Raw genomic sequence first — 21,186 nt, forward strand, 5'->3', positions numbered from 1 at the left:
TATTTTCTTGAAACGAGTATTGATATCACTACTTTTCAGATATGGCTATCAACTTCGCTGACCAGTTCTATGTTGAAAAGAACAGGGGGTACAAGTACCAATACCTGGCAATGGCACTATCATTTTTAGTACCCTTGTCTCATGGAATCTTATTTTTTTGGATTCCCTGGGGTCTTCGCCATTTGAGAGACACAAGCGGCTTGAGATTCAAGCCGTATTTTACATTTATAAAGCTCTTTGACTCTATGAACAGAGTTTTCAAAATCAGATTCTTCGGGAAAGATTATTACTATCAACCAAGTCTATTAATTGTGATTCTTGCCCACCTTGCAATCAATGTTGAGTTTTGTTTCTTGCAAACCAAAGACCTCACTAACTTCCCATTTTACTACACTGTCGGCAAAAGATTCGGAAGATTAGCAATAGCAAACCTTCCTTGCATTTTATTGCTTGTTGCTCATGGAAATATCATTTCTGCCTTAACGGGACTTCCCCTTGACAAGACTGTCTTTTTCCATAAGTATCTTGGAAGGATGATGTTTGTATTCACTACCATCCACATGGTGATCTCATTGAAATACTGGCTAGACTTGAAGTTTTACATTATGATACAAATTCCTCCTCAAATATTTGGTTTCATATCATACAGCTGCTTGGGCATGTTAAACGTTGCTTCGTTCCGTTTCATCAGAAATTTTGCTTTTGATTTCTTTTTGGTTGAGCATAGAATTTTCAACTTCATTATGCTCTTGTTGGGTTATTTCCATAACAACGCCAACCACCTTCTGGTTCTTCTCGGTGTGCACCTTCTTGTTGTAGACAGAATTGTTGCAAGAGTCATGGGAATTTTACACAAGAGAAAGGGGCCAACCAAAGGAATCTCTGACTTCGAAATATTGGACGATACAACCCTAAGGATCACTATTCCTATCAAGGTATTAGATTCTGACCAGAGAAAGTGGTGGTGGTGTATTGTACCCAGGTACGGAAATTGGAGAGCTGGTCAACATATTCTTTTGAATGTATCCAAGGTCTCCCTCTTCCAGTACCACCCTTTCACTATAGCAAGCTTGTCAGATTCTGGAAAAATGGTTATTATAATGAAAGTTAGGAGAGGGTTCACTAGGAAATTGAAATTGAAACTACTCAAGATGAAAGAAGAAAAATCCAAAGAGGACGCAGAGTCAATTGGGGAATTGACCGATATTTCAAGCACAGGGATCGTAGAGGTGGAATCAGAGTCCCTGTCTCAGGCGGAAAACGAATCGGCAAACTCTAAAAGTCTTTTAGTGAAGGAAACTTCTTGTGAAATCGAAGAATTGAATCCTTCAGAATCAGCAATAAAAGAGATCCTCACAGATTTCCCCAAACCTCAAATATTGACTTTGAAGGCTGGTATCAATGGTCCTGTCGGAGGAAACTACCAACCATTGACAAAGTTCGACTCAGTTATATTTTTAAGTGCTGGTTCTGGGGCTTCGTTTACTCTTCCTGTGGCCTTGGACTTGTTGAAAGTGAACAAGGAACGAGACCTCGTGGACGATTACTTGTACCGCCCACAAAAGACAAAGATAAAGATTGTGATGGCAATTAAAAAGTTAAAGAACCTCCAGTGGTACGACCACTTATGGGAGGAATTTATTCCATTCATCACAGCTGGAAAGGTACACCTCATTGTTCAAGTGACTCAAGAGAATCCTGAACCAGTCGAAAGTCTGTCTGAAAAGAGTTTTTCTGCGACCGAAGGAAAAAAGAATCCTTTCAGCTCCTCAAGAGTTAGAACATATTCTAGTATCAGCTCTTCTTCATTTGAAAATGAAAGCAATTTCACTATTCTTTATGGACGGCCAGATTTGAAAGAATACATATCAAGGGGCATACAAGAGGAATGTGATAAGAACTACAGGAAAGCTTTTGCTTGCCTTGGGTGTGGTCCTACTGCCTTCAATGGAGAAATCCACAGAATCTGTGAAAAGGACAAGTGGATTAGTGCTGCTCCTCAAGTTTACTGCTACACCGAATCTTTCGGCTAAGACCATTTTCGTATATAGTTGTATTTATTTTTAGTGTCTGAATGATTTCCTGGGATTTTCAGTGTATCAGATAGTCTTCTCGGTCATTCTCGGCCCAGTCTGTCAGTTTCGGATTTCAAGGTGGAGTGTTTTAGTACATGTGTGAAAGTGCATGATGCATCAGATGCTATACACCATACAGGTTCGGAGTTTTCGCATGCATGCATTATTCACAACATGCAAACGTATGCGCGGAGAACAAAATAAAAATTATCTGATTCATCAATCTTTTACACAACGGACGTTATACATGAATCCCAGATTAGCCGAGTTTTTTTTGTCCTCCGAAGAAATTGCTCGTTTTTATTCTTTTATTCTCGTACGTGTAGAGAAGGTTCTATCTCGTTATGTGTAGCATTGGAGTAAGGATACATCAGTGGTGTATTCAAAGTCTAAGGTATCTAAATCTAATTCATCAACATGGCAGTGAGGAGTGCAGCAACACTAACCAACCAAGAGGCGTAGTTGGTTCCAGCAACATTAGCTTGCTCAACGGTATGCACAGCTGCACTTGGGGAGGAAGCGCTTGCGGACTTGGTCACTTGCGTGAACCAAGTGGTCTGACCAGCAGTAGTTTTAGTACCTTTAAAGCCGTGATCACCTTTAGTCACAGTGGCCTTTCCGTTTTCAGGTTGAGCAGGACCTTCAGTGGTGTCGCATTCAGCAGTCACAGTTCTGGTGACGCTACCGACAACTGTAGTATAAGTGGTAAGGGAGCCTGATAAGGTCTTGCACTTGGTGCATACAGTAACAATCTCAGTAACACCGTTGATCACGGTTTCTGTCACATCATCCACAACAACATCGGAGTTAGATGTTGCGGAAGAAGATGGCACCACAGCAGTTGTAGTTCCATTCGAAGGGTAAATGGCACTGGAGGAAGCAATAGTCAAAGAAGAAGGAGCAATTGAAGAAGGCACAGAGCTCACAATTTCAGAGGAGTTAACAGCAGCAGAAGAGCTGATTGTTTCAGACGAGACTGGAGCCTCAGAAGAGCTTGCAGCTTCGGAGGAAGTAGAGGCATCAGAAGTAGCCTCAGAAGAAACCTCTGTTGATGTGGATTCAGGAGCCTGAGATGAGCTTGGTGCTTCAGTCTCGGTAATAGTAGGAATAGCAGTAGCCAATTCAGACAAAACAGTACTCAACGATGGACTAATCTTCCAGTCAGGTGCTCCAATGGAGTGGCAAACAGAAGTAGCCAAGCTAGCGGCTACTACAATGTCTTCTCCAACACAGTTTTTGGCCCAGCACTCAGCAATTGGGTCACCGAAGAATGTCATCACACAAAGACAGCCAGGCTCCCAGTATGGGCAGAATCCGACTGGCGCATCCATACAACCTTTGGCACAAGTTGGCAATCTGTCGTAGATAGGGTCAGCAAAACCATTGATAGTTGCAGTTCTTGCGAGAGTTGGTCTAGAGGCTGAAGAAGAGGCAATTGGGGAAGCAGTGATTGCAGGGGATGAAGAGCTTGCGGCCTCAGACAGAACTGGAGCTTCAGAAGTAGCTTCAGAGGCAGGCTCTGTTGATGAGGCCTCAGGAGATGAGCTTGGCGCTTCAGTCTCGGTAATGGTAGGCTCAGCAGTAGCCAATTCAGACAAAACAGTACTCAAGGATGGACTGATTTTCCAGTCAGGTGCTCCAATGGAGTGGCAAACAGAAGTAGCCAAGCTAGCGGCTACTACAATGTCTTCTCCAACACAGTTTTCGGCCCAGCACTGAGCAATTGGGTCACCGAAGAATGTCATCACACAAAGACAGCCAGGCTCCCAGTATGGGCAGAATCCGACTGGCGCATCCATACAACCTTTGGCACAAGTTGGCAATCTATCGTAGATAGGGTCAGCGAAACCATTGATAGTTGCAGTTCTTGCGAGAGTTGGTCTAGAAGCTGAAGAAGAGGCTGTTGGGGAAGCAGTAACTGCAGGAGAAGATGAATCGCCAATAACCTGGCCGATCAAAGCGAGAGTAAGGATCGAAACAGAAAGCATAATGAGCGGATAGGTTTCAGTTTTCCTTCAAAGCTGCTGAACTCTGTCTCTTTATAAATTTGTGATGTAAGCTTTCCGAACATTTCGACAATGCAATGTTCGCGATGTAGCATTATGCACAAGTATGGAATTAACCGCGTGGCGTACGCATGCATGATATTGCATGCACCTTTTACGGATGTACCGACTAATCTAAAAAATCAGTTCGCGCATGCTCTAAAGTTGTGCATAACCTCTCATGACCGTTTTTTCGCCTCTTTTTTTTTTGCCGCACTACCAGAATATGTCGTCCTATCCAATGTTTTCTTAGTTAGACCCTTCCAGTTTTCATGAGAGTTTTCAAGTATCAATGATTCTACCCATTTCGATTCGCCAAGACTTGCAGTAGTCTGATGCACGAAAGTTTAATTGATGCATTTTTGCCAAGATTATAGTTTTTGTCCCACTGCAGAAGCGGAATCAGCGAATTATCTATTTCATCGCCGATGATGGAGTTGCGCGAAATAGACCAACCACTTTGATGCACGATGTCTCCGCGAGAAATAATTACGGAAATGGTGCGTCGTACTTCATAAAAGTACAAAGACGCACAAATTTAGAAGTTGACTCTCTATTAGTAAACACCTATCACTGTTTAGAGCGATAAACCCGACGAAAACATTCGGATAAAGCAGCATGCCACTATACACGAGAAAAATTTTCTAGACTTCGATCGCGTCCATTTCCCGAACGAGCCAAGAGTTTTGTGAACACTGAAATTCACCAAAGGTCACCTTTGAGATTTACATTTCGATTTTTCAATTGGCAAGAATGGCAACCAAAAATGGTCGACAAATTGACACGGGAAAGACAATATGAAGATGAGTACGTTTGACTCATATGTTCAAACCCGTACCCCACTCCTTGTTTACCCCACATAAGGACTATCTAATTCCGCACCTCAAGTACCTTTCATTCTTATGTTTGATCGCTTCAGATCGAGAAGGTCGGTAGTCCATTCTACCAAAGGTTTAGTCGCGTCTTCACAACCACTTGCCAATGCTGCAGGAATTCGAGTTTTGGAGAAAGGTGGGAATTGTGTGGATGCGGCTGTAGCGGTTTCGGCAGCCCTTTGTGTCACAGAACCTCCATCAACTGGCATAGGCGGAGACTGTTTTGTGTTGTTTTATGAAAAAGACACAAAGAAAGTGCATGGGCTCAATGGATGTGGGAAATCTCCTCAGTATACGTCCATTGATCGAGTCAGAAAGGATATTCCCACAGGCGCCAGAATTCCGTATGAGAGTGTACATGCAGTGACAGTTCCTGGTGCAGTGGCAGGCTGGTTAGATGCAATTGAGCTCTGGGGCTCTGGAAATGTGAATATTGCAGACATTCTTCAACCAGCTATCGAGTTGGCAGAAGAAGGGTTTCCTGTTTCAGATATTTCAGCGCATTTGTGGCGAGAAGCTCTGGAAAAGTTGGTGAAGCAGAGCGGTGATAATGCGAATATGTTCGTGAATGAAGATGGATCTTTTTGTGAGGCTGGACAAGTATTCAGGAATGTCCCCTTGGCTCGGATTTTCCGTTTGATTGCTCAGTACGGAAAGCGTGGATTTTATGAAGGTGAGGTTGCCGATAAGATAGTGAGCGAGATCCAGCTGCGGGGCGGGTTCCTCGAGATGGAGGATTTGGCGAATCATACTTCAAAAATCGTGGATCCTATCTGTATGGACTTTGAAGGAAAAACCCTTTGGGAAATTCCCCCTAATGGCCAGGGAATTGTTGCTTTACTAGCATTGGGCTACATCAAGGAATTTATCAAGCGCGAGAACATTGACCTAAGGGATTTAGGGCATAACTCAACGGAATACTTGAACATACTCATAGAAGCACTCAAACTTGCGTTCTACGACTCCGAGCACTTGGTGGCCGACACTGACTTCCATAAGATAGATGTCGAAAGAGCCTTGAGTACTGAGTACTTATCCCAGCGCTGTAAGCTCCTTCAATCGCAAAGAATTTTGACTCGTGAACACATCGACGAAGTGCCAAATCCAATGTTCAAATGTGACACAGTCTATTTTTCTGTCGCAGATAAGGATGGGAATGCTTGCTCCTTCATTAATTCAGTATTTTCTTCCTTTGGAAGTGGTATTATCCCTGAAGGTTGCGGGTTTGCTTTACAGAGCCGCGGAGCTAACTTTAACTTGACAGAAAACGCTGTCAACTGCTTGGAAGGTGGTAAACGACCCTTTCACACCATTATACCTTCTCTTATCACTGAAACAGAAAATAGAGAACTATTCGCGTCTGTTGCATGTATGGGAGGATGGCAACAACCACAAGCACATGTTCAGATCATGTTGAATATGACTGTGTTTGGCTTCAATCCACAAGAAGCTCTAGATGCTCCTAGATTTTGTTTGGAACCCAACGAGGAGTACAGACATCTAGACCGCGGGTTCGGCTCCTCGGGACCAATTTCAACGCCTGCAACGCTTGTAAATTTAGAGGATGGTATCAGCCCTGATGTTGCCGAAGCCCTTGCTGATAAGGGCCACGTTGTGAAAATTGTATCTGGATACGATAGATCCATCTTTGGAAGGGGGCAGTGTATCTTGAACAACTCTACAAATGAGCAAATTGTGTGGTCAGGCGGATCTGACCAAAGAGGCGATGGAGCTGCCGTCCCTCAGTTGTGAACTTTCGCTTTGGCATCAGGTCCTACATAATATTAAGGTAAAAACAGGTGCTTTTCATTTTTCTTACACAAAACCCAATCTATGAAAAAGTAGAACTAAAAGAAGGCTCTGATCAACCCAAGAATGTTAATTTTGCCATTCAAGATGGCAAAGACGAAATTGATAACGAGACGAACGTAGGAAGTGTTTCCAACAATATCACCGATTAAATGGAATAAAAGACCCGACTGGGTAATGGCAGTGAATAAAGACGAAAGTGTTATAAGCTTTTTCTCAACAAGATATTTGATCAAGTTGACATCGAAATTTTGAAAGCTTTTATCTGTGAGTGCACTGTAAATTACACTGATTGCAAGCCCCGATTTTTCCAATGACTCTGCAATCTCGAGGATGTTGCTGTTAGAACCAATGATTCTAATAATTTGCAGATAAACGGTGTCAAACACATCCCGTTTGGCAAGAGCGGCCTCTTCCTCAGAATTAAACTCTCTGGTCTCAAGATTTTGGATAATATTGCCGAGATCAAGTTCCCGGCGTTCAATGAGAGTGTTCAACATTTCGATTTTCTCTTCTTGGCTGAGGTCTTCTCTCTTTGCAATTCCATTCAAGAGACTACCAACTCCATTTAAAAGACCCCCCAAAAGACCACCGGAACCCGAACTACCACCATTATTGTTGGTTGCAGCTGTAGTGGCAGCAGGCGTAGCTTGAGCTGGATTAGCTGCTGTTTCTGTGTTGGCTTGGGCTGGAGCAGTGTTGACATTACCAGAACCAGCAACAGCAGGAGCGGAAGCAGGGGAAGCAGCAGCCAAAGATTCTACCGCTGGGTTTGCAGGAGCAGAAGCCGCCGGATTTCCATTCGAAGGGGCAGTAGTAGCTGAAGTGGCCACAGGTTCTAAAGAAGAAGCCAGAGCCAAACCAAGGCCTCCAAGAAGATTGCCCAATGACCCTTCCAAGCTATTTGCTGGGCTGGAAGCAGCTCCTGTTGGAGAACCAGAATCAGATGCAGAACTAGAATCACCACCCAAAAGGTTTCCCAAAGCGCCTAATGAGCCCGAACTTGTGCCAGAGCCCAGATCTGAGTCATTTGATGAGCTAAGTCCAGAAAGAAGACCACCTAAGATTCCATTGCTCGAGCCCCCAGAACTAGTAGAGTTTCCTCCCTTGTACGCGTTAACAATGTTAGTCACACCAGGAATCACTTCATAATGAGTCAAGACCATAACAACAAGGTCGAGAGCCAATCCAGACTGGTCTGCGGCCTCCAACAACGACGTCAAATTCTTGGTTTCAATCAAACTACCCACGAACTTGATGATTTGCTGTTGCGTAAATGGAATGGAGATGGCCGTTTTCACCAAGGAAACACCTGTACCGGTGGTATTCAAAGTTCTGAAAAGTACAGTAAGTGGTAAGATATCTCTTTTTTCCTGAGAGTGCAAGACTAGGTCTTGAAGTTCATCACTTCGAGGTTGCAACTGATTGGAAACTGGGATATCCACTGGCAAAGCCGAGGTGACAGAAAGTAGCAGAACAAAACCCACAACTAAAGTGGAAAACTTCATCTGGATGCTTTTTGTGTATGGTATTTAGAATTTAGAGATCCCGTAAAGTTCAGTGGGGCTGTTATAAATTTGGGTGCAAAATAGAATGTAAGTATCGCTTGTAAACTTGAACCAAGTACAGTTTTCAGATTTGCGTGGGCAGGGCCTTTTATAATTTTCTCGGAAAGGGGTCCTCCCGGATCTCATAACTACATTAAACTTGTACAATGTAAAGGCTTCGGTGAAGCAATCGGTTTTAGCTTGACAACTCGATAGCCTTTTTCCTCATCTGGAAGCCAGTGCGATGCTGTTATTACCGTATCGGGGAATACGAGAAGTACATGCAGTACACACTGACTTTACCCCGACTTCAGTCGCGACAGAGGCTCATAGCAAAACTGAAAAAATATACAAAATTAAGGGTACACATAATAACGTACTATTGTTGAAAATATAGCCCAACCCGTAGCTACCCTATGGAGTATAATCTGTGTGTCTAGGTACAAGAAGGCGTAAAAATAAGGCACAGGTCAAGCCTAGACAAAATTGTGGGACATGCTAACGAAACGTCAGTAAGGCATGTGCCCATTTTGGGAGAGTAATGCAGATTTGAGCAGCATATCATGAAGCAGTTCATACAAGATCCAAGTTCTAAGACAAGGGATCAAAAAAGTTTTGCAAGTTGGTATTCCGGAAGACTCTCATTCCCATGGTGGATCCATTTTCGAAATCGTAATTAAGGCGTGCTTCAATAAACTTCTCGTCAACTTTGCTCATAAGCCATCTGTAAACGACAGTGAACAGAACAATTGAGTACAATAGTCCCGCGTATAAATCAAGTCTCCAATGGTGATTCAAGTAGATCGTGGCCCACCACTGGATGGCGACAAAAGAGAACAATGCAAGCTTGGAAATGGTCCAACGGGAATAGTAGCACACAAAGAAGAAGCACATGACAGCCATGGCAGAATGCAACGAAGGCAACGCACCAAAAACGATTGGAGATGCATGGAATCCCTTGGTCACCATATGGGTACCGGTGCCAAAAGGTGCCCGGATAAGTCCCGCAGCATATCCGGGGGTATCGTAATCGGCATGGCCATGCTCACCGTTCAACTCGATAAACCAAGGTGGGGCATTAGGGAAAACCAAGTGGGTGAGCACTCCAGCAATGTTCTGAGCACCCAAGGCAATCGAAAAAAGTCGGAGGGCTCCTGGAGCATGGAAAACGTAGAGCCAGATGGCCGTGAAGAGAGGAACACAGAAATGCCCAATAACGTAGGAGAACCACGACACAATGTCTTTTGCTGTGGATAATGGCGTGGCAAAAAAGTGGTCGACATTTAAGATAACCCATGACAAGGCCAAAAGTGCCGGAGGTGCCCAGAGCCAACAGTTGTATGGTCGGTAGTTGTGGGATGAGCGAAGATGGTTCGAAATCTTCTTGTTGATGGCAGAGGCATTGGCAGAAACGTCTCCAGATGACATGGGCCGGAAAAACTCCAAGTTTCCGAGGCGTGGATGATCCTGGAAGCTTCCGGGTGCCACGTTCTGGACACGAGAGGATTTAGGTAAATCTTCAAGATCTTGATCGAAGGAAGATAACTCCAAATCGTCGGAAAGTGAAGATGCCGACAGCGTGGACGATAACTTCTGATACGAAGACTCGCCACGGTACCACCTCAAGTAAATGAGATAAGCAGTTCCGACACTTAAAAAGATGGTGAGCAAGCAGCCGATAGGTGATTCGGAAATGCTGAACATGAAGCGATCCACGCGATACGCCAAAGCAACATGGATGGTGGGTCGGATGGACTTCGGAATGAGACCGGCATTTTTGAAGATCAACAACCAGATGAAAACAGGAGAAAAGTTGATGGCGAAGTTGAGCGGTAATGTGAAGACATTGCGTGCGTTTAGCCCTGACCAAAAGATGCGTGATAAGAGATGGTAAAGAAAAAACAAAGGCGCCAACAAGAGAACTACCAAACGGCTGGGAGCAGGAAACATCTTGCGTTGGCCGCTGATTGCGGTGTAGCTAAGACGGAGGAGAAATGATGGGGGTAAAAAAAAAAACAAAAAAAAAAAAAAAATTCACTGAGGAAAAAGAAACTGAAATCGGCTCCACTAGGACGAGACAAAGGAATGTGTCTACTTCGCTCCTGTATAAGAGCGGAAAGGTTTCCATCAAGCTGGAAAGTATACAGTTAGAAGTACGATTTTGGGGAAAAAAAGGCAAGTTTGGACTCTTTCTTGATAGTAGAGCAAGGCCAAAGGCATAGTTTTTGCTTCAGAGGAAGTGGAGGTGAACGAGGTTTAGCACCCTCGTGACCCTTCCTTTTAGGCTCGTGCGACAGATGTCAACGCATTCTTATTACCTTTTTCAGAACAACACTTATCTCGCCAAGCTTTCAAGCAAGGAACAGATAGATTGACGTCCGGAGATTTTGCAGTGCAGTTCTTGCCGTTCAAGAAAATGCAAGAAAGTTGTTAGGCTCAGCCCCGATTTTACACACAGGCAAAAACCAGTACATATCTCACACGATGTCAATCGAAGCTCGTGCGAGAATCCAGACGGCATATTAGGTACAGTGGTTGTGGATGAAGCAAGGAGATTGGAATAGAGATAAGGCAGGAAAATCGCTGGTATGGCAATCATGATCAAGAGGGAATCCATTGAATATGGCGATCGTACTCACGAGGATTTTGAGACAAAATATGGGTGTAACACTATACACCATAGTCTTTTCTTCGCTCGTTGTAGATATTAAACAATAGCAACACCGAGATAGGACAAAAGCGCAGAAATCTCATTGAGTAGCCCGTACAAGTGATGGCTTGAAGAGGTTGCAAGATCCATAGAGAAACCCCACCTGTGTTAATGTCTATTCGATTTCCGGATTTCCGGAGATTCCCGGAACGACAAGAGCTCCGGGCACCTCATTGCTGTCGCGCGGTATTTTTCCTACATCCCCCGGGGTACCCCAGATTCCAACTACGCCAAACTCTTACAGTGCACTCCTCCACCCCCACAAAAGCGAAGCGAAAGGAAAACACCCACTTTCCTTCTCCAGCTCCATGACAAAACGCCTCACGCCGCAAGAAAAGAAAGCCCGCCGTCCAACGCTGCGAGCTTGTGTTTTTTGCCATTCCAAGCATCTCCAGTGTTCTCATTCTAGGCCTTGTCAAAATTGTATCAAACGCAATCTTGCTCACGAATGCCGGGACGTGGTGCGGAAGCGTGCCAAATACATGTCCACTACGGAGGTTCCAGCTGTTCTGGGCGAGTCGTCGAGCGAATCTGGAAGAGCCACTGGCGAAAATGGCCTGGAGATGGGAAACCCACCAGATCCCCAGATTGCGTACCTCGACGGTGTTTTTGAACGGTCCAGTATCCACGAGAGTCTCCAGGACTCTCCTATGTCCACACCAGCAAGCAACTTCAACTCAAACTTTCTCAACCAAGAATACATGATGTTGGGAGACCTCATCTCCAAACCATCGTCGCCGTCTTTGGACGTTCCCATGATGTATGCGGAGAATCCTTCGCGGCCGTTTATTTCCTTGGGCCAAAGCGACGAACGTCCCAAGTCGCCTGAATTCAACAACTTTGACTTCAGCTCCTTGGACAAGGCACAATATGTTTCACCACTTGTGTCGCATCACATCTACCAGAATGTGCAAGACATTTATGCCAACAAAGTGATTGACTTTGATTACCCGCTGTCCTACCACTCGTTGACATCCTTCTTGCGTCAGCGGTTCTCGTTCACTGGCAAAAGCTTGTCGGACAGCGAAAAAGCAAAAAAACGGGAAAACTTGCTCATGATTCTCCGGCTCATTGCATCGTACCGGCCCACGTTTATCAGTACACATAAAGCCCTTTTCCGGCCGTTTGACTTTCAGTTTTTGGAAATGTCCTTCCAGCGATGTCTCTTGGACTACGAGAACCTCTCTCGGCTCAACGCTTCGCCTACAATAATATGGCGCCGTACAGGCGAGATAGTGTCCATGTCCAATGATTTGGTAGCTCTTCTCGGTTTGAACATCAGCACGATCCTTTCAAAACGGACGTTTATCTTGGAGTTGATGTATGATGACGAATCCATAGTGGAATATTTCCGCTTGTTTGAATCTGTGGCCGTAGGAAATTTGCATCTGACTATAGTCACGAGGTGCAAGCTCATAAAGCGGCCAAGTGAAGGCATTGAAACCAACACTTCCATGGATTCAGATTACATCGAGTTTTGCAGCGTTTGGACTGTCAAGCGAGACTTGTTTGATCTCCCGATGATGGTGGTGGGCCAGTTTCTTCCTGTGCTCCCGACGCCAGATGGCTTTCGTACTTACTGACGATATGGGACTCAAAACAATCTCAATCAGTGTCGTGTCTACTAACCATTTCCCTTCACAAGCAAACATTGGACCTTTCTCGAGCTCCGGCATTATCCCTAAACTATTATTTATTCGGACATTTGTCCATACGAAAGCAACGCATGAGCGCGATCAACGCAGCTTTCAAATATTCAACGTCCATTTCTCCACATTCATCCTGCAAGACTAATTGTTGTCGTCGCGTAAGTTTGCTCGTTTCGAGTATTCCCCATTCGCCGCATTCCCAATGCGCATGATGGCCCGCGTATAGGTCTTATCTACGGTGCTTCCCTTTCGGTACGCAGAAAATCTGGTGATTCTGTTTCTCCCCCACCCGCAAGATATCAATCAGGTGGAACGCGAGCCAGTTGTCGAATCATAATTTGTCATTTGGAAGGCTTATTTCTGGGGCATTCCCTTTTGGGCCATTTCGTCTGTTCCACCTCAGAAAATGGCGCGACTACTCTAATTTTCGCCTGATCACATGTACTGCACACAACGCACCAACCACTTCAACAGGTGCCATACACCAAGTTGGAGGCGGATGTTTTAAAAACTAACTTGACTATTGCTATAGAGGCAGAGACACACCTGGGGTCCGTTTTTTTCGCCAAAGAAAATTCTTTGCAGTAGCAAAGGCGTTTTCGCTGCGCTGCGCGGCGCACTCTGCAACAGTGGAGTTACTTTTGGTGGGGTGATTTTGCTCGAACCCTTGGCCAGTCTCCAACGGGGCATATAAATACAGAAACTTGGAGCACTGCTCCAGTTCGCCAGTACTCTCTAACACCTCTCAACCTTCTCAGAAAACAAATCCTATATATTCACAATGATTACGCCTAGAACTGCATTGATGATCGGCGGTGGCTTGTACGCCTGCGGCGCCATGTACATGGCCCGCAACTACTACAATGACTCCTCATTCAAAAAGATCTACGTCAAGGCTGACAAGACCTACGAGAAGGTCAAGATCATGCACCCACCTACGGAATGCACCTCCTAAATAAAGTATGTACACTGGATGTAATATACATAAGTCGCAAACGGCAAATGTAGACGGAGAAACTGGGCATGCAGGCCGCATAACAGTATTGGCACAGAAAGCTGTGTAGAGGAGAGCATTTGATGAGACGCAGGAGCAGGAACTCAATTACAAATTAGAAACCGCTATGGTTATTTATGAGGAAAACAACGTACAATGATCTGAAGGGAGAGGGAAAAGTTTTTTTTGCCCTGTACCCGGAACAATAGAGATTCTCAAAATGGAGGGGCGCATATTAGGGACTGCAGATAAACACTCTCCAGATCAAGCTGTTTCAAGAGAAATGCTGTACCGGCCGGCCTGTTATTGGCACACCGTATGCATATAATTAAGCAGAAGAAGTGAGCTACATTCTATCCCCACCAAACTGTGGACTTCACAACTGTGGCGCCTTCCAGAGTCAATTTGTAAGTGCAGGGTAGAGCCGCACGGCGCACGCGAGAAAAAGGAAAAAAAGAATGATAAAGCGCAGTTGTTTACCCGCCTACACAGAATGGCCCCGTTCATGTCTCTTTCGTGTCAGGTAAATAATACAGGCGAACGGGAACAAGCTATAGAGATTCAATTCTGCGTTGTCGCACAATAACCAAAGAAAGAAGCGTTGTCAAGAAAATTGGCTCGACAGACGCATACCGGACGATGGGCATCGGCACCGTCCTGTCCATTCAATATGACGTGCATGGATACACAGTATTTTTTTTTTTTTTTTTTTTTTTTTTTTATTTGGTTTGTTTCATTTTCGTCCGTTCTCGCTCCTTATCTCAAGCACTTCTGTCTTCTTGCTTTGCTGAGTTTTCTATTCCCGAGCTATGATGGAAAAAAACACCAGTGCCAACTCGGTACTGTCTGATCATGTATCATACTCACTGGCATCCTCAGATGCAGAGGAAGGAACGTTTTTCTCCAGGTTGATTGATTCGTTCAAACCGATTCAATTGGAAGACGATGGTGTCGACACTTCCAACATGACCCCAATGGAAAAGTCTATCTACGCAACCGCTAGACACCCTTTGGCCAGAAGATTGAAGTCGAGACATTTGCAAATGATCGCCATCGGAGGTTCTATCGGAACGGGTCTTTTCATCGGATCCGGTTACGCTTTGTACCTTGGAGGCCCGGCTGGTGTGCTCATTTCTTATGCGTTAGTTGGTTACTCGTTGTTTTGTGTGGTTATGGCATTGGGTGAATTGTCTGTGCAATATCCTGTTTCCGGTTCTTTCAACGCCTTCTTTTCTCGTTTCGTTGACCCATCTTGGGGTTACACTTTGGGCTTGTTATATTCTTTGTCTTGGTTAATCTCATTCCCTTCCGAATTGGTCGCTTGCTCACTCACTGTTTCCTATTGGAATGATTCCATAAATCCGCTGGTATGGGTGGCTATTTTCTACGTCATTATTGTTACCATCAACATGTTTGGTGTTAAGGGTTATGGTGAGGTGGAGTTTGTTCTCTCAATCATCAAAGTCTTGGCTGTGGTGGGCTTCACCATTGTTTCCATCTGCATCATCTGCGGTGTAGGAGACGGAGGATATGTGGGAGGAAAATACTGGCACCATCCGGGAGCTTTCAACCACGGTTTCAAAGGTGTATGCTCTTGTTTCATCTCTGCCGCCTTCTCGTTCGGTGGTGTTGAGCTTGTTGCTTTGGCTGCGTCCGAAACTGCAAACCCAAGAAAATCTTTGCCCAAGGCTACGAAGCAGGTTTTCTGGAGAATTACCCTTTTCTACATTGTCACAGCAATTGTTATTGGCTGTTTGGTTCCATACACAGACGATAGATTACTTTCTGGATCCTCCAGTGAAGATATCACGTCTTCTCCATTCGTTATTGCCATTAACAATGGTGGCATTAAGGTTCTCCCAGATATAATGAATGCAGTCATTTTAGTGGCTGTTGTTTCTGTCGGAAACTCCTCTGTTTACGGTTGCTCGAGATCTTTGGCTTCTTTGGCTGTTCAAGGCTTGCTCCCCAAGTGTGTTGGTTATGTTGACAGAGCCGGAAGACCACTTGTGGCGATCATGATTACCAATGCTTTCGGCTTGTTGGGCTTTTTGGCTGCTGACCAAGAGCACCAGGGTACGGTTTTCACATGGTTCTTTTCCATTTGTTCATTGGCGGCCTTTTTCACATGGGCCGCAATCTGTTTCACTCACATCAGATACAGATGGGCTTTAGCTGCACAAGGAAGATCTCTCGATGAGGTTCTTTTTGTCTCTCCACTCGGAATATGGGGTTCTTTCTCGGGAATGATCATCTTGTGTTTGATTGTGGTCGGTGAAGTGTGGGTGTCCATCTTTCCAATTGGGGAGTCTGCTGATGTCACTACATTTTGGCAAAACTGTCTTTCGTTGCCTTTGACAATTGTGTTGTGGCTTCAATACAAAATCACTTCCAAGACTTTGGGTACTTGGATGGTTGATTTGAAGGACATTGACCTTGACACCGGCAGAAGAGAGATGGATGTCGAGACATTGAAACAAGAGATTGCAGAGCAAAGGGCATTCTTAAAATCTCTGCCATTGTACTACCGTATCTACCGTTTCTGGTGTTAACGGTATTTCTCGCTTCAGGTGTTAGCGGTGTTTTCTCATTTCATTACGTACATTTTTTTGTTCATGCATTAGACAATATAATATTTTAGATACTTCGTTTCTTTTGAGGCTAGGGTATTTAAGTCTGTGGAGCAGAAGGCAGACCTTCCGTATCCTCAGGCAAAACCGGAGTTCCCACATTAGAGGGTGTCGCTGTTTCCGTACCAGCGGCTTTTTTCTCGCTCTTGATTTGAGCAAGTAAAATATCTTTCTGTTCCTGGGGGATCTGTACGGTACCACCCTTAGTATGCGCATACAAAGGACATGCTTTGTTTGTTCTGATGTGGCCAAAGGCACCACATGATGCACACCTTCTTGTAGTACTTTTACCCTTTCCTATACCTTTACCACCAAAGGCAATAGAACCGTCAGGAAGCAAGACCGTGTTCGCATCAATAATGGTGCCACCAGCAGCTGCTGCAAGATGTAGTGGGTCCTTATGAGGTTTTCTACCTTTGCTAAGCTTGGCTCTTTTTTGCAAGTTCGCAATCTTTTCTTCCAAAGCCCGGCGACGAATCTTGTTCATCTCTGCATCATTAGTAGGAAGAATTTCATTCACATCGACCATCGACATCTTGTCACCTTCAATGCGCTTCTTGCGCTTGATGTATGCCTTGATTAGACGAGGATCATGAACATACTCAACTTTACGTTGCACAACGTCATTTTCGTCTCTGACTAAACGTGTGATTTTCAAAACATTGCGTTTAGCACTTTGTGGGCCCTCATTTTTGACCCTATCCTCCTTCTCTTTTTCAAACTTACTCTTGAAGTATTCATCATGGTTTGCTGGTTTATACTCTTTGTAGATGTCTTCAAGAGTATGTCCTTCACGATTGTCAACCGTCAAAGAACTTCTCTGAGCATACCAAATACGCGATACCTCCGCCTCGTAAAGACGTTGCTGATAGGAAGCAGTTGTGTTTTTGGGCACACTCTCCTTTGGTGGTGGGAACAATGGTCTGAAACCATGCTTCTGTGTGGCCCGCAATAGAGAAAAACCCAATCCAATTCCGGAGGGATCACCCTCTCCATTGAGTTGTAACATAGCTTTTGTTTGATTTGCTATTATGAAACTTCTTGACGAGCTCCAAGGCGTCAGACCTTCATCAATAGTTTCATCAATGTCAACGTCTTTATCTCTCCTTTTCCTTTCACCTTGAGCTGACCGTTCTTTGTCTTCAGCATCGGCATCCTCTTTTTCTTTTTCTTTATCCTTCGTCTTGTCCTTCTCCTTCTTCTCCTTTTTAACCTCAACCTTACGTGAATCGTCATTGAATAAAGAGTCGATATCGTCCAAAACCTGTTGGCCATGTTGCATACTATCTAATAATGCAACATCTTCCGGGGTAATCATGGATCTAATTTCTTCTTCAGTGGGGACAGTTGAACTATTCCTAATCTTCCAGAAGCCCTGGTCATCTCCCTGTCTTTGATACTCCATAAACTCTTTTAATCTTTGTCTGTTTTGCATGTCATTCTGATCAGGAAAATGCAGAGAGATATCTTTGACCGACAATCTCGCCGTACCATTTTTGTTCATAGTACGGAACACAATCATCTTCAACCTGTTCTTAGATGTATTTGTAACTTTTCTGGAATGCGGTGCTGGTACTTCCACCGCCGGAAATATGTTTCCCACTGCGAACAAGTGATCCATCCTCTTTAAGTAGTATCTTTGGTGATTTCCGCAACCCTGAGAGCGAATTAAAAGGAAATCCGTCGCTTTGGCTTCTTGTTTGAAAACAGGTGCTCTGATCATGTTGTTGTAAAGGGTAGGCACAAAGTCGCCCTTAGCAACATGTCCAAAGTTCCAAAATGGTGATCGGTCCTCAACACCCAAGACATGAGTTTCTCCAAGCGGGGCTTTTGGCCGAGAATTATCGTCCTCTTTCTCCTTACGATAGTAATTAATCAACTTACTTCCCATACCAAAGTTTGATAGAATCTTCGGTGCTTCTTCAGAATATTCCATCGCAATAATAGGGCTTGTATCTGTTGTCGTCAAGTCAGCCGACAGGCTGAAAATCTCTTGCGCTGTCTTTCCACGATCCTTCTTCTTTTTCCGCACTTTGGGTTTAGAAAAACATATTAAAGATCCCTGCCTCACCTGGAATTTTGCTCTATGGAAAGCCCTCGCTTGCTCTTTAGTAAGTTTGATCTTGTAGTATGGGGTCTGGAGACGCAATGCAGGAAGAGAATGCTCGATATTCAAATTACTCAACTGGCTTCTGACCTTCGTGTTATAATTGCTCTTAAGAATATCATAGCTGCGATCATTGGAAATGTTGAACTTCATTTGGAGCGTTTTCTGATCAAGAGGAATAACAGCCTTCGATTTCGTTACTTCGTACTTCTTCTTGTCGGGAATAAAAAGAAGATTTGGATCATTCATATTCAACTCTAATTTCTCAGGAGCAGCATTACCCTCAAAAATATTGTCGTCATCATAAATTAATTCCTCATTTTCCAACTCTTCGCTAATTGGCTTCTTGGTGACACTGTTTACATGATGTTCCTCATCCGAGCCTCCGGCATCAAGAATGGAATCGTCATCCCAGTCAGCAGTCGCTAAGATGAGATCCTTGCTGAAATCACTGAACTTGTCATCATCAATTCCGTCCAGTTTTATAAAAGGTAGACTTGTGAGCTTGATAATGCTATCACCATCCGATTCAAGGCTAGCAATGAAATCCAAATCCTTCTGTGAAATATATGTAATCCCTGTTTGTTGGGAAGTAAGGCCAAGCATATCTCTCTTGGACCTGAAAGCTTTCCGTTGATCTGGCTCAACCTCCAACGATAATTTCAATGGTATGAGAGGTTTCAAGTTCAGCTTAAATGCTATAGGCGGGCGTTTGTACGCGTAAAACTTTGGCTCTGTAAGGACCATTTTGTGGTGGTTGTACGGTTTTTCTGGTTTGTAATCCGGAAAATACTTAGACACCATTCTGGCTTTCTGACGAGTTTCCATATCTTGAACTAGTTTCCTCAACTTTTCTTTCTTGGCTTGGATTTGTTCTAATGATTTGCGCTTCTTTTTGAGGCCGTGGGACATCATTGTGCCCTTGCCATTCATACTTTCGGGCTTGTCGTCTTCAAAGCCCAAATCCAAATGATGGAGCCCATCATCTTCGTAGACCATATTCCCGCTGAAATCATCCAATATATCCATACCCACATGAGAATCTAGAACATCGTGCCCTGGAGCTTGGAAACCATGGTCGTGCTCACCATTTGCGTCTTCTTCATCTCCAAATAATGCATCAAACTCATTGTTTGCGTTATCCTGAAGATTATGTTCCTCTGCACCTCCAACATCCAAATCATCGTTGTCTTCAGCGTTTTTGATCTCAGGTAACTCTTCTTCGTCTTCATCCGCTAACTCGTCTATGTCTTCGTAATCTATGGCATCGTCGGCATGTTTCGTTGTTCTTTCAGAGAAAATATCATTGATAACTTTATCGTCGGGGACATCAACATTCCCCGTTAAAAGCAGGCTGTAAGGATCATCCTTTTCCCCGGAAGAATTATTAACGCCACCTCCGACTGCCATGTTGCGTTTACTGTTATTTGTCGGAGTAAGGTCACTAGAGTTGATTTCCTCCAAGATAGTGGTGTACGGATGTCACCTCCAAAACAGAGTAGAAGTTAGTGGACGGGTCAATGCTAAAGCACAGTTTCAAGCAAACAGGTAACAACTTGTGAAATGCTGGAGAGGCTTTCCAATGCCCATTTGAACTCTTGCTGAATGGAATCACTGCTAACTCGCCACTATATAAATCATCACCACCACCAATATATGCAGTACGATGATAAATTTGCCTAGCAAAGTTGTACAGATGGTTCAAAAAATTATATTTGTAATACGTTTCTGATTCTTATTGTGGAGCCTTTGATGAAGGTTGGCAGTTTTTTTTTAAACTTCAGAACCAGATGAAGTGCAGATTGTTCCCTGTGACAACGGTGTGCACACTGTCTTGCATGCCAGGTGACACTAGCATCAAAGCAACATGGACCTCGAAGCTTCGAATAGGGTCAAGATAATTGTGATCGGATGTCTGGAAGACGATATCCATGGTACTACTGTTAAATACGCGCTTGTTTCGAATCATGAAGTTCATGTCGTGTCCAGAATCCCCCTTTTCAAGTCCTACATCAAAAGCGTGCTAGCTTCATGTGCAAAGGAGAAAACGACCCTAGTTCTTGTATACGAGGAGATGAAGATGCTACTAGAGTTCCTCCTCATATTGCAGAGCATCGAGAGTAATGGGGAAGGGAAAAACACTTGGAACCTGCCTGGATTCAAGATTATTGTTTTAAGAAATTGTGATACCACAAGCAAAGTCAACCCACTTGCCGAATCTGAAGTAGCATTACAGCAAATTCTCCGCTTTATTTCAATGAAATTAGGTGCTACTTATGCTGTGGTGTCTACTGCTAAATCTTTTGCTGATCCTACGGGAGCGGTGGAATTGGTAGCTAATGTTGCCAACCAGGAAAAGGACGCGAAGCTTCAAGTTTACAATACCCACGGCATAGAGCTATGCAATGAGGTGATGCTTCATCAGCTTGTCCCGAAAGACTGGGATAGTTGGAGCAAGATTGGCCTCTTGTCTAGATCCATCCCCCGTGACTCTAATGGTACCATGCTTGAGTCAGAAAGTGAATTCATGTCTCTAGATGATTTGTTTCACTCAAGCTTTCAGTCGCAGGAATCTACAGAGAGCCTCCTTCAGTTTTTTTCCCAGCATGGCTTACCCCGAAAAATCACTACTAGGAACGATCACCACGAGAATCTTCTTACATATGCTGACATGATACAGCAACTTAAAGCATTGGAGTAATGAGAGTACACTTCATGTTACACGCTCAGTGATATAATGCTGCT

At 44.2% G+C, this 21,186-nt stretch overlaps 9 protein-coding genes across 9 annotated transcripts; 5 read left to right on the forward strand and 4 right to left on the reverse strand. All coding sequences in view use genetic code 12, as the record gives it.

Annotated features, from left to right (window-relative positions):
* Window positions 1-41: 41 nt before the first annotated feature.
* Window positions 42-2,033, forward strand: FRP1 (Frp1p; the record flags this gene model as incomplete). The annotated part of the gene is made up of 1 exon (XM_002616808.2): window positions 42-2,033. One exon carries the CDS (start codon window positions 42-44, stop codon window positions 2,031-2,033), a length of 1,992 nt encoding a protein of 663 aa, XP_002616854.2.
* A 446-nt stretch (window positions 2,034-2,479) lies between these two features.
* FOB63_002153 (CFEM domain family protein) lies at window positions 2,480-4,063 on the reverse strand (the record flags this gene model as incomplete). The annotated part of the gene is made up of 1 exon (XM_002616806.2): window positions 2,480-4,063. The coding sequence occupies one exon, from the start codon at window positions 4,061-4,063 to the stop codon at window positions 2,480-2,482; it is 1,584 nt and encodes a 527-aa protein (XP_002616852.2).
* A 959-nt stretch (window positions 4,064-5,022) lies between these two features.
* ECM38 (Ecm38p) lies at window positions 5,023-6,747 on the forward strand (the record flags this gene model as incomplete). Its single annotated transcript, XM_002616805.2, has 1 exon — window positions 5,023-6,747. The coding sequence occupies one exon, from the start codon at window positions 5,023-5,025 to the stop codon at window positions 6,745-6,747; it is 1,725 nt and encodes a 574-aa protein (XP_002616851.2).
* A 95-nt stretch (window positions 6,748-6,842) lies between these two features.
* Window positions 6,843-8,312, reverse strand: FOB63_002155 (uncharacterized protein; the record flags this gene model as incomplete). Its single annotated transcript, XM_002616804.2, has 1 exon — window positions 6,843-8,312. The coding sequence occupies one exon, from the start codon at window positions 8,310-8,312 to the stop codon at window positions 6,843-6,845; it is 1,470 nt and encodes a 489-aa protein (XP_002616850.2).
* Window positions 8,313-8,942: 630 nt separating this feature from the next.
* Window positions 8,943-10,301, reverse strand: IPT1 (inositolphosphotransferase; the record flags this gene model as incomplete). Its single annotated transcript, XM_002616803.2, has 1 exon — window positions 8,943-10,301. One exon carries the CDS (start codon window positions 10,299-10,301, stop codon window positions 8,943-8,945), a length of 1,359 nt encoding a protein of 452 aa, XP_002616849.2.
* Window positions 10,302-10,948: 647 nt separating this feature from the next.
* ZCF23 (Zcf23p) lies at window positions 10,949-12,644 on the forward strand (the record flags this gene model as incomplete). The annotated part of the gene is made up of 2 exons (XM_002616802.2): window positions 10,949-11,013; window positions 11,156-12,644. The coding sequence occupies 2 exons, from the start codon at window positions 10,949-10,951 to the stop codon at window positions 12,642-12,644; spliced, it is 1,554 nt and encodes a 517-aa protein (XP_002616848.2).
* A 1,869-nt stretch (window positions 12,645-14,513) lies between these two features.
* Window positions 14,514-16,256, forward strand: GAP4 (Gap4p; the record flags this gene model as incomplete). The annotated part of the gene is made up of 1 exon (XM_002616800.2): window positions 14,514-16,256. The coding sequence occupies one exon, from the start codon at window positions 14,514-14,516 to the stop codon at window positions 16,254-16,256; it is 1,743 nt and encodes a 580-aa protein (XP_002616846.2).
* A 118-nt stretch (window positions 16,257-16,374) lies between these two features.
* Window positions 16,375-19,851, reverse strand: TAF145 (Taf145p; the record flags this gene model as incomplete). The annotated part of the gene is made up of 1 exon (XM_002616799.2): window positions 16,375-19,851. One exon carries the CDS (start codon window positions 19,849-19,851, stop codon window positions 16,375-16,377), a length of 3,477 nt encoding a protein of 1,158 aa, XP_002616845.2.
* Window positions 19,852-20,308: 457 nt separating this feature from the next.
* On the forward strand, window positions 20,309-21,142 carry FOB63_002160 (uncharacterized protein; the record flags this gene model as incomplete). Its single annotated transcript, XM_002616798.2, has 1 exon — window positions 20,309-21,142. One exon carries the CDS (start codon window positions 20,309-20,311, stop codon window positions 21,140-21,142), a length of 834 nt encoding a protein of 277 aa, XP_002616844.2.
* Between the last annotated feature and the right edge of the window lie 44 nt (window positions 21,143-21,186).

Source organism: Clavispora lusitaniae (genome assembly GCF_014636115.1).
Source record: "Clavispora lusitaniae strain FDAARGOS_655 chromosome Unknown tig00000078_pilon, whole genome shotgun sequence".
In the NCBI taxonomy this organism is placed as follows: Eukaryota; Fungi; Ascomycota; class Pichiomycetes; order Serinales; family Metschnikowiaceae; genus Clavispora; species Clavispora lusitaniae.